This window comes from Taudactylus pleione, unplaced genomic scaffold, assembly GCF_031769625.1.
Source record: "Taudactylus pleione unplaced genomic scaffold, aTauple2 ptg000110l, whole genome shotgun sequence".
NCBI lineage: Eukaryota > Metazoa > Chordata > Amphibia > Anura > Myobatrachidae > Taudactylus > Taudactylus pleione.
Window position 1 is genome coordinate 6958368 of NW_028284512.1, and position 12605 is coordinate 6970972.

At 46.3% G+C, this 12605-nt stretch overlaps 1 protein-coding gene across 1 annotated transcript in view; it reads right to left on the reverse strand.

Moving 5' to 3' along the window:
- Positions 1-12605, reverse strand: part of PDZD4 (PDZ domain containing 4) — a 154292-nt gene that overhangs the window by 21521 nt on the left and 120166 nt on the right. Inside the window, exon 2 of the mRNA XM_088471129.1 lies at positions 3644-3903. Coding sequence (XP_088327255.1) covers positions 3644-3903 — 260 coding nt within the window. The remainder of the gene's footprint in view (positions 1-3643; positions 3904-12605) is intronic.

A 12605-nucleotide genomic window follows, 5' to 3' on the forward strand; every position in this document is an offset into this window, starting at 1 on the left:
TCTTTCCTCCCACTCCCTCCTTGACCCTTTTCAATCTGGCTTCCATTCTCTCCACTCCACTGAAACTGCTCTCATGAAAGTCAGCAATGACCTCCTTGCTGCCAAATCCAAGGGTCACTACTCTCTACTCATTCTCCTTGACCTCTCTGCTGCTTTTGACACTGTGGACCACTCTTTCCTCCTGCAAATCCTTCACTCCCTTGGTCTACATGACACTGCCCTCTCCTGGTTGTCCTCCTACCTCTCTGATCATTAATTCTCTGTCTTCTCTCATGACTCCTCTTCCCCCACTTCCACTTATAGTAGGTGTTTCCCAAGTCTCTGTTCTTGGACCTCTCTCATTCTCACTCTATACATCCTCTCTAGGTGAACTCATCAGCTTCTTTGACCTCCAATATCATCTCTATGATGATGATACTCAGATCTACCTTTCCTCCCCTGACCCCTCCCCCCCTCTCCTCACTCGTATCGCCAACTCTCTCTCTGCTATTTCTTCCTGGATGTCCCAGCGCTTTCTTAATATGTCTATGACTGAGCTGATCATCTTCCCACCCTCCCGCATAACCTCACTTCCCACAATTTCATTATCAATTGATGGCACAACTATCTCCTCTAGCCCCAAAGTGCGCTGTCTTGGAGTTATCCTGGGCTCTTCCATCTCCTTCAAACCACACATTCAGCACCTCTCACAGTCTTGTTGTATCCATCTCAAAAATATTTCCAAGATCAGACTCTTTCTCACCCAGGATGCTACTAAAACCCTTATTCACTCACTGGTCATCTCAAGTTTGGACTACTGTAACCTCCTCTTATCTGGCCTCCCTGACTCCCACATTTCTCCACTCCAATCTGTCCTCAATGCAGCTGCTTATCTCATCTTCCTCTCCAAAAGTTCTATATCCGCCTCCCCACTCCTACAAGCCCTCCACCGGCCTCCTTTCTGCTTCAGAGCCCAATTCAAGGTTCTCACACTCACTTACAAAGCCCTCACCCCAGTGGCGTCACAAGGGGGGTGCGGGCCGCATCCGGGTGTCACCCGCCGAAGGGTGACACCAAGGTGCAGACTGACACTCCCCCACAGTGACAGGAGCCAGGTGCTGCACTGTAGTATTAAGTGCAGCACCCGGCTCCTGACACTGTGAGGGAGCTGGCACGCACCCCCTGCACCCCCTAGTAAAGTGCAGGACCACAGGGGATGGGGCCGCAAGACCACGCCCCCATCCCACGGAGCCACGCCCCCGGACCACGAGGCCACGCCTCTTTTTGGGGCGCGCAGCTTCGCCGCGCTTACAACGTCCCTCCCCGCACTGCTTCACCCCTTCCTCTCCCATTTCCATCTCTGACCTTAACTCCCTTCACACTCCAGTCCACCTTCTTCACTCAACAAATGCACATCACCTTTCCTGCCAACTGATTACTTCCTCCCACTACCGCCTCCAAGATTTTGCCCGCACTGCTCCCCACCTGTGGAACTCTCTCCCACTCCCCATCAGACTCTTCACCTCTTTGCAATCCTTCATATGGGCTCTCAAGACCCACTACTTCATCAAAGCCTTCCAGCTATCATTCTAACTCCCTGCTACATGCTCCTTCCTCCCCATCTACCCCATCTGTGTCAAACCTGTTTGTCTTCCCCTCCCTTTTAGAATGTAAGCTCTTACGAGCAGGGCCCTCTACCCGCTTGTGCTTCTCCCTACTTTAGTTTCATATACTTCTTACTCACCACTAGGGCACCTAACACTTGGGTGCTTATGCTCTGTTGCTTATCTAGGTGTTATGGTCGCTAATGTAGCAACATATATTATCCATGTCTTGGTCCTGTATTGTATTGTTCTGTAAGTTGCTTGTCAACAATTTGTTTATGTACTTTGTAAGGTGCTGCGGAACACTTGTGTCGCCATATAAATAAATGATAATAATAATAATATTCCCCCCCAGGGCATGAGAAACTGTACATAGATAGATAGATAGATAGATAGATAGATAGATAGATAGATAGATATAGAAACCACCCAGGAGAGTTAGAAACTGTAGATAGATACATGTGACACTGACAGCAGCTCTCTATTCTACCCCCGGCCGGCTTATAAGAGACATCCACTGGTCAGAACTGTAGATAGAGTGTCTGCTAGCCAGCACTGATCAGGGTGGTGGTGGGGTTTCTGGGTACTCAGAAACCCCCCCCTACATGCACTATTGTAGAGCATATACTAAGGTTAATATTAAGTACTTCAACCCATTGGCTTGTGATTCTATCACTAAAAGTAGAGATAACTATACACACACATAAAAAACTCCATTGAGTTTGTTGAAAAATGTACTAATTTAAAAATATTTTGCTTCAGGGCCCCTCCGGGGTTATGAGCCCTGAAGCTTGTGCTTCATTAGTTTCACAGTAGATTCGCCTCTGCTTACAGCAATGTATATAAACCTTGTCCTTGTCCCGCATTGTATTGCACGGTAAGCCACTTGTTGCTTGTTCACTCATTTGTCTATGTCCCGCATTGCGCTGCGAAACACTTTTGGCGCCGTATAAATAAAGGTTAATAATAACAATATGTGCCCTAATTATCTTCACCCCTGGAGGAGCTGGGGATGGAGCAGTGCAGTGAGTTGTACATATTCTATATAAAATACAGCCTCCAGTTCTAGTTGTCATTATACTGTATGAACTACAATACTGTGTGGCATAATTTGGTTTTAGGTAAGTGAGAGGAGGGAGCTGGTGAATATGACGATAAGGGGGAGATTGGATGGGATATGGTACGGGGTGAGATTGGGGGGACATTACAATGAGCGGGGACATGAAAATAATGCTATACATGCCAGTTGGCGCAGAGTTTTCCTCTCGCACACCCTAAAGAGTATACATGTGTTTTGCTGTACCCGTTCCCTCGTAATTCAGGGAACATCCCTGGAAATGCACCATCTATTCCCCTTTATCTTATTTATATAATTCTATCCAACAGAATGAAATCATGTTTCTGATCGTCAGTGAAACACTTGGGGGTCTATTTACTAAGAAGTGTTAGGAGACAGAGTGAAAGTGATAAGAAAGTGATAAGGTGCCAGCCAATCAGCTCCCAACTGTCATCTCACAGGCTGTGTTTGAAAAATGACAGTTGGGAGCTGATTGGCTGGCACCTTATCACTTTCTTATCACTTTTCACTCTGTCCCCTAACACTGCTTAGTAAATAGACCCCTTGGTGACTACCAACTCCTCCTATTATCCTTGCACCTGTTTGTACTCCTAAACAAAGTAACGTAATCTTGGACCACAATATACTGTTGCCCTGAGCCATTATAAGTTAGTATTCCCAAAATGGTCAATCATGTACCCAATATGTTTTTTACCCTTTTCCCAACAACACCTTTGTAATCTTTATTTTTAATAATTGATATGTAATAAAACAATTAGGAGAAAAAGAAAACCTACACAAAAGAGTAAATAAACATAATGTTATTTCTATAGGGCCCCAGAACAATCCTGTCCTAGATATTTGGTTAATCTGGCCTCTATAGTAACTACAGCCACTATTAAAATAAATGTGTTCTAGAGTAAAAGTACAATGTGTAATATCACCTACTGTACACAAACACAACATATAACTTTCACTCATTAGTAGTAGAGTCTCTACTCACAGCTCTGATAGTACATACGGTTCTAAGACAACTATGGCAGGGCTGGGGGGTCTCGGTTTGCCCAATGTCATGATGTGCTCAAAGGTGATATCTGTCTGTGTTCCACTGTCCACAAACTGAAGGTCATGGGAGGAAGTTGTCAGCGCTCCCTTCATACGAGGGCTCCGTCTCAGCACTTGGATCAAGAGAGGGTCCTTAGTGGTCCGTAATGTCTCAAATGTCTGCTCCTGGGAGAGTCGCGAAAGGTCCTTTCCATTCACCTGTGGGGAAGCAGCAAAGGTACATTTCATGTTAGTTCACCATGTTCTCAGGGCAGGTGACACTAGACTAGAATTGTATAACATTTTACTGCTGCCTGTTTTTCAAACTATACTGACCAATTTGTCCCTAGACCCAAAGTTCTCTACTACAAACTTAAGGGCCTGACAGTAACTGTGGGGCTGATTCAGCATTGGACGGAATTGCAAAGCCACACACAAGCAGCTTTGGAATTCCGTCCTTGCAAATATGCAAATGCAGCAGGAGGTGCTGACACCCGTGGCATGACTATGGGGGTGCAGGCAGCACCGGGTGTCACCCTCGGAGGGGGTGACACCAAAATGCCGGCTCCTCCTTAGTGACAGGAGCCACGTGCTGCAGTGTGACATTCCCCTGTCACAGAGGAGGAGCCTGAAAGTGCAGGGACTAGTCGCCAGGGGCAACCCAGCATCACTGGAGATGCTGGGCACGCCCCCGGGGGGATTTCCCACACCCAATTTGTTAGACCACGCCCCATTTTGGGACGCGCGCGGGAAGGGGCTGTGGAGTGTGAACCGGGTGTCATCAGACTTGGTGATACCTCCGCTGACACCCCTTGCGGCATTTGCGATCTCAGCACTGCAACCAACGTTGCCAGCTGGGATAACCATCGCAACCATCTGTCACGGTGGTGGAAAGCGCCGGCTAGCTGAGTAAGCCTCAGCTTACGCAGGCAGGCCAGCTAGCACGGCCATGAAACTGCATTCTTGGATGAAGATCCTGGCCTTGGCACTCCCAGAATACAGGGGCGACCCGCCCCCGTTTCCGGGAACGCCAGCCATCTCCACACTGCCCTGTAAATGCCTGTGCCAGTCAATCAGGCAGAGGCATAGCAGGAGCTGCGTGCAATCACGCAGGACCCACTCTGCATATGCGCATAATGGGTCCTGCGCACGAGCAGATTACCGATAATCCGGAATCTGCATTCAGCATTGCAAGTAGCTGAATCAGCACCTGTGTACATGGACAAACCATGGCTCTGATTCAGAGCCGGACGCTCTGACAGAGCGCTCGCTCTGAATCAGGGCCGTCCTTCTTAATTTTTAGAGCGGCTTCCTGGCCGCTCGTATAGCTGTGGATGACCACCCACAGCTATAGCGAGCGGCCCGGAAGATGGTCGTGAAGGTCAAGACCATCGCGACCATCGGGTTTGCGACGAGACCCTTGTGTAGGGTCTCGTTGCCGCAAGCCTTGGAGTGCTTTCGGCTCTATCAGAGCCGAGAGCACTCCCACTGACATCACTTGTGATGTCAGTGGGGCCGGCCCCAGACGGTAGGCGTTCCCATGGGAACGCCTCCGTCTGGGCAGCCATGCCCCCGGCATGCCCACCTAAGGGGGCGTGCTGTCACTCACCATCGACAGCACGCCCCCTTTGGTACGAGACCCGGAGCGACGGCTTGCGCACTGGGCCAACATCGACCCACTTTCGTGCGCTCAGCGCTCGCGAGTGAGTCTGAATCAGGCCCCATGTTCCTATGCAAATGGTGCAAATACATACATTGTTTTTGCATGTGGGGTAAATACTGGCTGCTGTTACATTTAGCCCACAAATACTGCACAGCTTTATTATTACACTGCAATTTAGATGTCAGTTTGGACTTACCCCTCCCAAGTCTAAATCTCTCTGCACATTTTACATCTGCCCACCTGCATGGTTTCAGCAAGGTGCACAGTTACTTGCTCTTTCTTACTCTGGGTCTGATTTAGAGGACGCTAATGCCATTGCATCTGCAATTTCGCAAGGAACGGCCTGGTTTATTACATATTGCTATTGCGATTGCAGCTGCGATTACGCACGCAGACCCACTGCGAAAATATGTTAGCGATTGCAATTGCTATGCTGTCGCAGCACAACATAAGGTTGACCACTTCCCCTTACTCACATCCGTAACACATTGCAATTCTGCATAACCATCGGTAACATCGAGCACCATCGGAGCCTCACACACACCTGCACAAGGTCAGACCTTACTCAGAAATTGCTAAGCTCGTTGCACGCAGTAGGAGCTCAAGCTGTGTATGCCTTCGCAGCGGCTAATTTATGCACGCCCCTGTAACGGCGTTCAAACGCCCTGACATGCCTGTGTTTCGCCGACCACCCCCCGTCAACACCCGCAAACGCTCACTTCCTGTCAATCACTCTGCGATGGGTCTGCGTGGTCGTATTTATCACCTCACCTTTACCTAATATGTCATGGATTTTCTATATTAATAATCTACCCAATTCTTCAACTCACTGGGGTCAACGCATTTTTAAAAAATCTCTTTTATACCAGTTTTTAGAGTTACCTAACCTAATTATTCTCCATCCTATCTGAAGTGCAATGTATTGAAGAGGGTTACATTTGTGCAGTAATGGAAATAAATAAAACATCTGTGAGCAAACATTGTATAGAGAACGATTGTTGTAATTACAGTACAGTATGTTTGAAGGAAACAAGTATTATACATGCACATAAATAAATGTTCAGATGCTTACGTCTTTGCAGAAATTTGAGATTACGTGCATTAGATCAGCATTGTACAACATTATATTTTTAAAGGACCTCACAAGCAGTCCCTAGTTCCACCAGGGGGCTGTATACTACCTTAATGGAGAATCACCAGTCCACATTATAAATCAGAGAACCAGCATGAGGCATTCGAATAGCACATGCAGTACTGTAGGTTATTTTGTATCTGGCTAGTCAAGCTGGCTAAAGAGATCACTATCCATTTATTGAACAACGTATTAGAAAGACTGTGTCAAATTATAGGAGGGAGGAGTGGAGAGAGATAAAGTACCAACCAATCAGGCTCTGTCATTTCTCAAACACAGACTGTTACATGACAGTTAGGAGCTGATCGGCTAGTACTTTATCTCTCTCCACTTTATTTATCTTTAAAGCTTAGTACATCTCCTGTTATGAATGGCCAGTGTCCTCTACTGGCCGTTCATAACAATATGATCTATGTATATTATGTGAGCCCAAATGAGTGAAATGTTGCAAATGGTTTCTGGTGGACCTCTTGTACCTAGCATGGTGCTGGTACACATGTCGATACAAATGATGCGTCAGTTGGTGTAAATTCAGTGGGTGGCGCGACTTTCTGCTTGCAGATGCACAGATCCTCACATAAGCAAAAGATAGTAAACCAGGCTTCTGCAGTTGCCCGCAACTACAGTCACTTTGCATGCGACGCAGAATGACCCCTAGATGTGTAATAAATTGTATCACACTATTGTGGCCTCCTTTGTCTCCTTTTTTTTTCTTTGAGGAACAAGGAGGTACCACGGTGGGTGTGAGGAAATCAACAAGTGACGTGTGCGACGATTTGGGCAGACCAGTTTTACTTTTAAGAAGAGGATTTAGAAGCATGAATTTTATGTTGATATGAACATACAGTAATATCCATTTTTCAGACTTGACCTATTGACTACTGTGGTGGTTACAAATATATCACCATACCATTAGTGATTTCCCCATTGAAGGTTCTGCGCAAGGTTTACCTGTGTATTGTTATTCCTAGATGTGCACCAGGCTTGCCAACTTTCTGACTGCCCCTACCGGGAGGGAGCAGTCGGATCGGCATGGCAGGGGGCGTGGCCAGCACAAGGAGGCGGGGCCGGCCAGGCTGTGAGTAATTGCGGGCGGGGCCATGAGATCGCATCATTTTGGCCCCGCCCCTGCTACACAATGCTGATATTACAGGCATTGTGAAGCAGGGGCGAAGTCAAAATGACACGATTCAGCGTGAATCACGTCACCGCCCCAACCGTTGCGGGGGTTTCTAAGGTAATTGCGGGGGGGATAGGAGACGTGGACGGCAGCCGGGAGGATTGCCTGCCTTCCCCGGAGGTCGGGAGTGGCACCCGATTTTGAGGAGGCTCCCGACCAAATCGGGAGGGTAGGCAAGTATGATGTGCACCAGTGTCAGGAGATACCTCCACAAACTAAAAGGGGGTGAGCCCATGTGTGAGGTGGAAATGTCTCACTGTGCAAAATGGTCAATTGGTCATCAAAGTCCGGTTTTGTAGGACAGTATAATATCTACCCTGCAATCATCTATATTATATTATATTAATTCCATCATTATGTATTAGCTATCTCCTTATTAATTTAAGGGCACTTGTATGCTGCATAAGATCTATGGACAGCGCAAACAAATGAAAAACACAGTTTCTAATAAGTAATATTACTAGATTGTCCAATATTCCCCTACCATGGATAAACTTTTTTTTAAAATTAGAATTATATATTTTTTTCCTGCATTGCATGATAAAACTAAGCTTCTAATTTGTATTTAAGTTGGTATAGTACCCGTTATCCAGGGTTATAAACCACAATCTGCCTCATATTCTGTTAAAATGTTTACTATCCTCCCTTCACCCCCTCATCTGTCTCCGCTGCACTAGCTGCAGATGTTTTGCCCCCTCCCGTCTTGTACACCACATAGCATTCTGCCATTAGCCTGTGACTCTATCAGAGACCGATCAATGGTGTTCTTGCTTACTGTGTCTTATTGATACACAGCAGCCGTTGCCATGGAAACTGGGCCTTTTCTGAAGGAACGAAACACAGTTGGGAGGCAACAGAGAACATTTTTTGTGTGTGTGGGGGGATGGGGCACTGGGGATACGGGACAAGGTTTGTGGCGGACACGGGGATGATGGGGGCATTCTGCTTGTGTAATTATTACAGAAAAACCGTGTAACAGTGACAGCTTCAGGACACTGGGAAGAGAAACAGTGACAGGGAGAGTTAATGAGCACGCAGGAGAGCGGGGAAGAGAGACAATAAGATTGAAAGGAAGACAGCAAGGACATTGGGAGAGAGAAGACAGTGCATTAAGGAAGATGCGAGATTATAATGGAAGAAAAGGTCCTAGACAGCAATTGCTTCTAAGTCTGTTCTGCCTTTGTATGTCATCCCTGTTTGTCTGGAAGCTGTTGGGATTTTCCTAGGTCAAGGTTTTGCACATGACTTTGTAGTCTGGCCGTAATTGCGCAGGCGTTTGAATGATGGGGCGCAGTGGGGTCATACAGTGCAAAGCAAATCTATATAGTGCAGACTGCTTCAAGGCCATATCTCATATCATTCCAGATGGTCAACAGGATTACTGAAGATTTGCTATTAAAAAAAAATACATCTTTTTTCCTCCATTCATAGGCAAACAAGACCTAGCCGACAACATTTTTAGATAGACTGCAGAGGCAATTTGCTGCTGAGCCAGTGCACTAAGCACATCATGCACTGGGCCTGATTCAGACTCGTTCGCTAGCTCCGGCCGCTCGCTCCCTGCCCATGCAAATTCAGCTAAGTGACATTAAGACAGGCGATCGCACGGCAAGGCATAAGCACGCCCACTATGTCTTGGCGAGCGATCACTTTGTGTTTGCAGACGCCCATTAGCGTATGGTGAGACGCCCACTAGCGCACGTCATCTCCAGGAAGTGTATTAAAACATTGGTACATCGAGGACCATCGGAAGTGATAGCAGCGCTTGTGGTTGCCTCTACCCTACCGAAAGCACTGCGAGATTTCAGTGTAAAAAAAAAAGGCTGGTGACGTGTACTATGACGCTGCCTGTTAATTATGCACGCCTCTGAAACGGCATTGAGCCACTCAGGTATGCCTGCGTTCGCTCCTTCACACCCCCGTTTTCACTGGACTGCCCCTGTTACCACCCACAAACGGCCTCTCCTGTCATTCATTATACTGGGCTGTCTTTGCAGGGCGAGCGGCTCCCGATCGCTATGAGTAGGTCGCGCACTGTGTTGCATACACAGATTAGCGAACACCGGCAGCAGCGAGTGGACGCTTGCTAGCGACCAGGTCTGAATCAGGCCCACTGTCCGGGTGACCCTTTGGACCACAAGTGCCCATAATGTCATGTTTACTAAATTTGATATACTTTTTTGCACATTGAATAATCCTCTTCAGTGATTATTTATACACACACACACACACACACACACACACACACACACACCCACCCACCCACCCACCCACCCACACACACACACACACACACACACACACACACACACACACACACACACACACACACACACACACACACACACACACCACTTTGTTTCTTTATTTATCCCCTGCCCCACCTGGAGCTTACAATCCATATTCCATACCACATGGTCTCACACACTAGAGTCAATTTGATTAGGTCTTTGGAGAGCATACAAACTCAACACAGATAAGGGAAGATTCAATAGTTTTTTTGGGCGCCCGATGGAGCTATTCAATTGTTGATCCGATCGGTTGTGAATGCCACAGACGCCCATTATTTCTGCTCGCACCCTCATGTAGTGGCAAACAGAAATATGTGAAAAGTTGTCTGTTTGGGCCCCAAAACTATTGTTTAGACATGTTTAGCCACTTTACGCAATAATTAATGGCCATCTGCCGAACTTAATTCAACCGGAGCAACAATTAAATAGTTCTGTCGGGCGCCCGAAAAACAATTGAATCTCCCCATAGCGTTGCAAGACAGCAACGCTAACCACCGAGCATCTGAGCAAAGTGAACAAAACTAAATGGTAAAAAATGCATACAACATGCAGAAAAATTAGGACATTTATTATACAGTTGGTCAATATTGTGAATGCACCCCCACTGACAACAATGGGTGCTTTCATCATTGCTCAGGCATATTATGCATTTGTGTGTATGCTTTAGAAACTTGTTTCTTTTATATACATGGGATGTTTCTGCTGTAGGGTTTTATTGATGCCTAAAAACAAAAGTGTCTTTTCCAAGTAAAACTAATGGTTAAAAGCCTGGGCATAAGTGTATGTAGCAGCCACCTGCTGATAAAAGGCAGGTGCATACTGTATGCCAGTGACGTTTGGTGAGGTCAATGGCAGGGGAGGCACACATGGAGTTGGGTCTGAGTGCTGGGAGCCTGTCTCACCCTCTACTCACTGTAACTATCCCCTAAGCTTCAGTGTCCATTGATTGACTTCTCTTGCTGCTGCTGACTGAGCTCCGATCTCTAAACAATGCAGTGCACTTCCTTGTCACATGACACATCCAAGGTTTCAATCAGTCAATCAGTGTCTAAGGCATGCCCCGCATACTCAGAGGCATGCCACTATTAGCTCTCTTTCTGTGCAGCTTACTGCCTGTGGTGCGGCCCCGCCCCCAGCTCTGTAAGCAGTGTCTGACAATACAGGAGCAAGGCTGAGCTGTTGCTGCCTCATCTCTCGGCTCCCTGCAGTCCCAGGGAGCTCCACAAAGCTGGTGATTGTTAACAATAAAAATTATTACAATAAACAAAGAAGATGTTTATAAGTTATAAATATCTTCTTTGTATTATTTTAATAATTTTTGTATCAAATCTCAGGAGTATGACAGGGGAGGCGCTGCCTCCCCTGCCTACCCTGTTTGCACGTTCCTGCTGTATGCCGAAGATGCCGTGCGGTACGGCCCAGCAGATGGCTGGAAATACCAAATATTTTGTACAATTTTATGTTGGCGTAAATTATGTCCATTATGCAACCAACTCTGCATCGCCCAATTTCTGCATGGCCCACTTAATTGACTGTAACATTTTGAGCTTCTACACATCTGTCTTATATAAGTATATTGCATTTTCGTTAATAATCTTTCTGCTTTCCTGCAATGTAATGCTTATGTGTCTTTTATTTCATGTATTTCTAAGGAATGGCAGCCTTCAGTGTGTGTATTGACGGATGGAAAAGACTGGTACAGTACATGTCCTTGACTCTTCATTTTGATGCTGATTTAGCGTCCATTGTTGGAGTAGGAACTGTATATGTTAGAGAATGAAGGAAAACATAATTATGTTACCAAAGAGCTTCCAATCTCAAGGTGCTGTGAGAAGAACATTAGTAAAATGGCAGCAGAGAGGAAGTCAGTGTGGTGGGAGGAGCTGGGTTTCATTAGTGTTCCTCAGCTACTGAAAAGCTTCACTGAGAAGAGGCCTGCGGCTGGGGGGAGACAGAGCAGAGCTCAGACACTGATGTCTGCAAGTGAGAGAAATATCTGTAATCTTGTTTAATAACGCAGACCCTCATTTTAATCAAGATCAGCAGGGAGCAGCAATATGCAGTGGGAATGATCATCATCGTGTGCAGTTTTTAGAATAACCTTTTAATATTCTGAATTTACATGATGAATGAGGGAAGATTTTAGATAGAGTATGTTACTACTTGTACAAGATATCAGTCCACTAGCCAGTGTTTGTCTGTGACATGCTGGCGATGTCAGACTGTTTATATGGTAGTATAGTATGTTGGGTATCACTGTTTGTGATATAGAGGTCTATGTACTATAGGCGCATATCCACTACATGATAAATTGGATGATTTGAACGATAACGATATCATTAATCGTCCGCAATATAGTGCAGTGGAAATGTCTTCACGACCAGCGATGTGCGCTGCCGCTGGTCGTTGATGCTGTCGCTCATCGCCCGAACCAGCTGTCCAACCTGACGAAATCGTCAGGTTGTGCTGGTTCGGCACTGCACTGAATGATATATATCCTTCAGTGTGGGCTCAATATCGTTATCGTTCAGTCATTCATTAATCGTGTAGTGGATAAGCCTTGGAGAAAGATAAAGTGGATGGAGATAAAGTACCAATCAATACCTCCTGTCATTTTTCAAACACAGCCTGTAAAGTGGCAGGAGCTGATTGGTT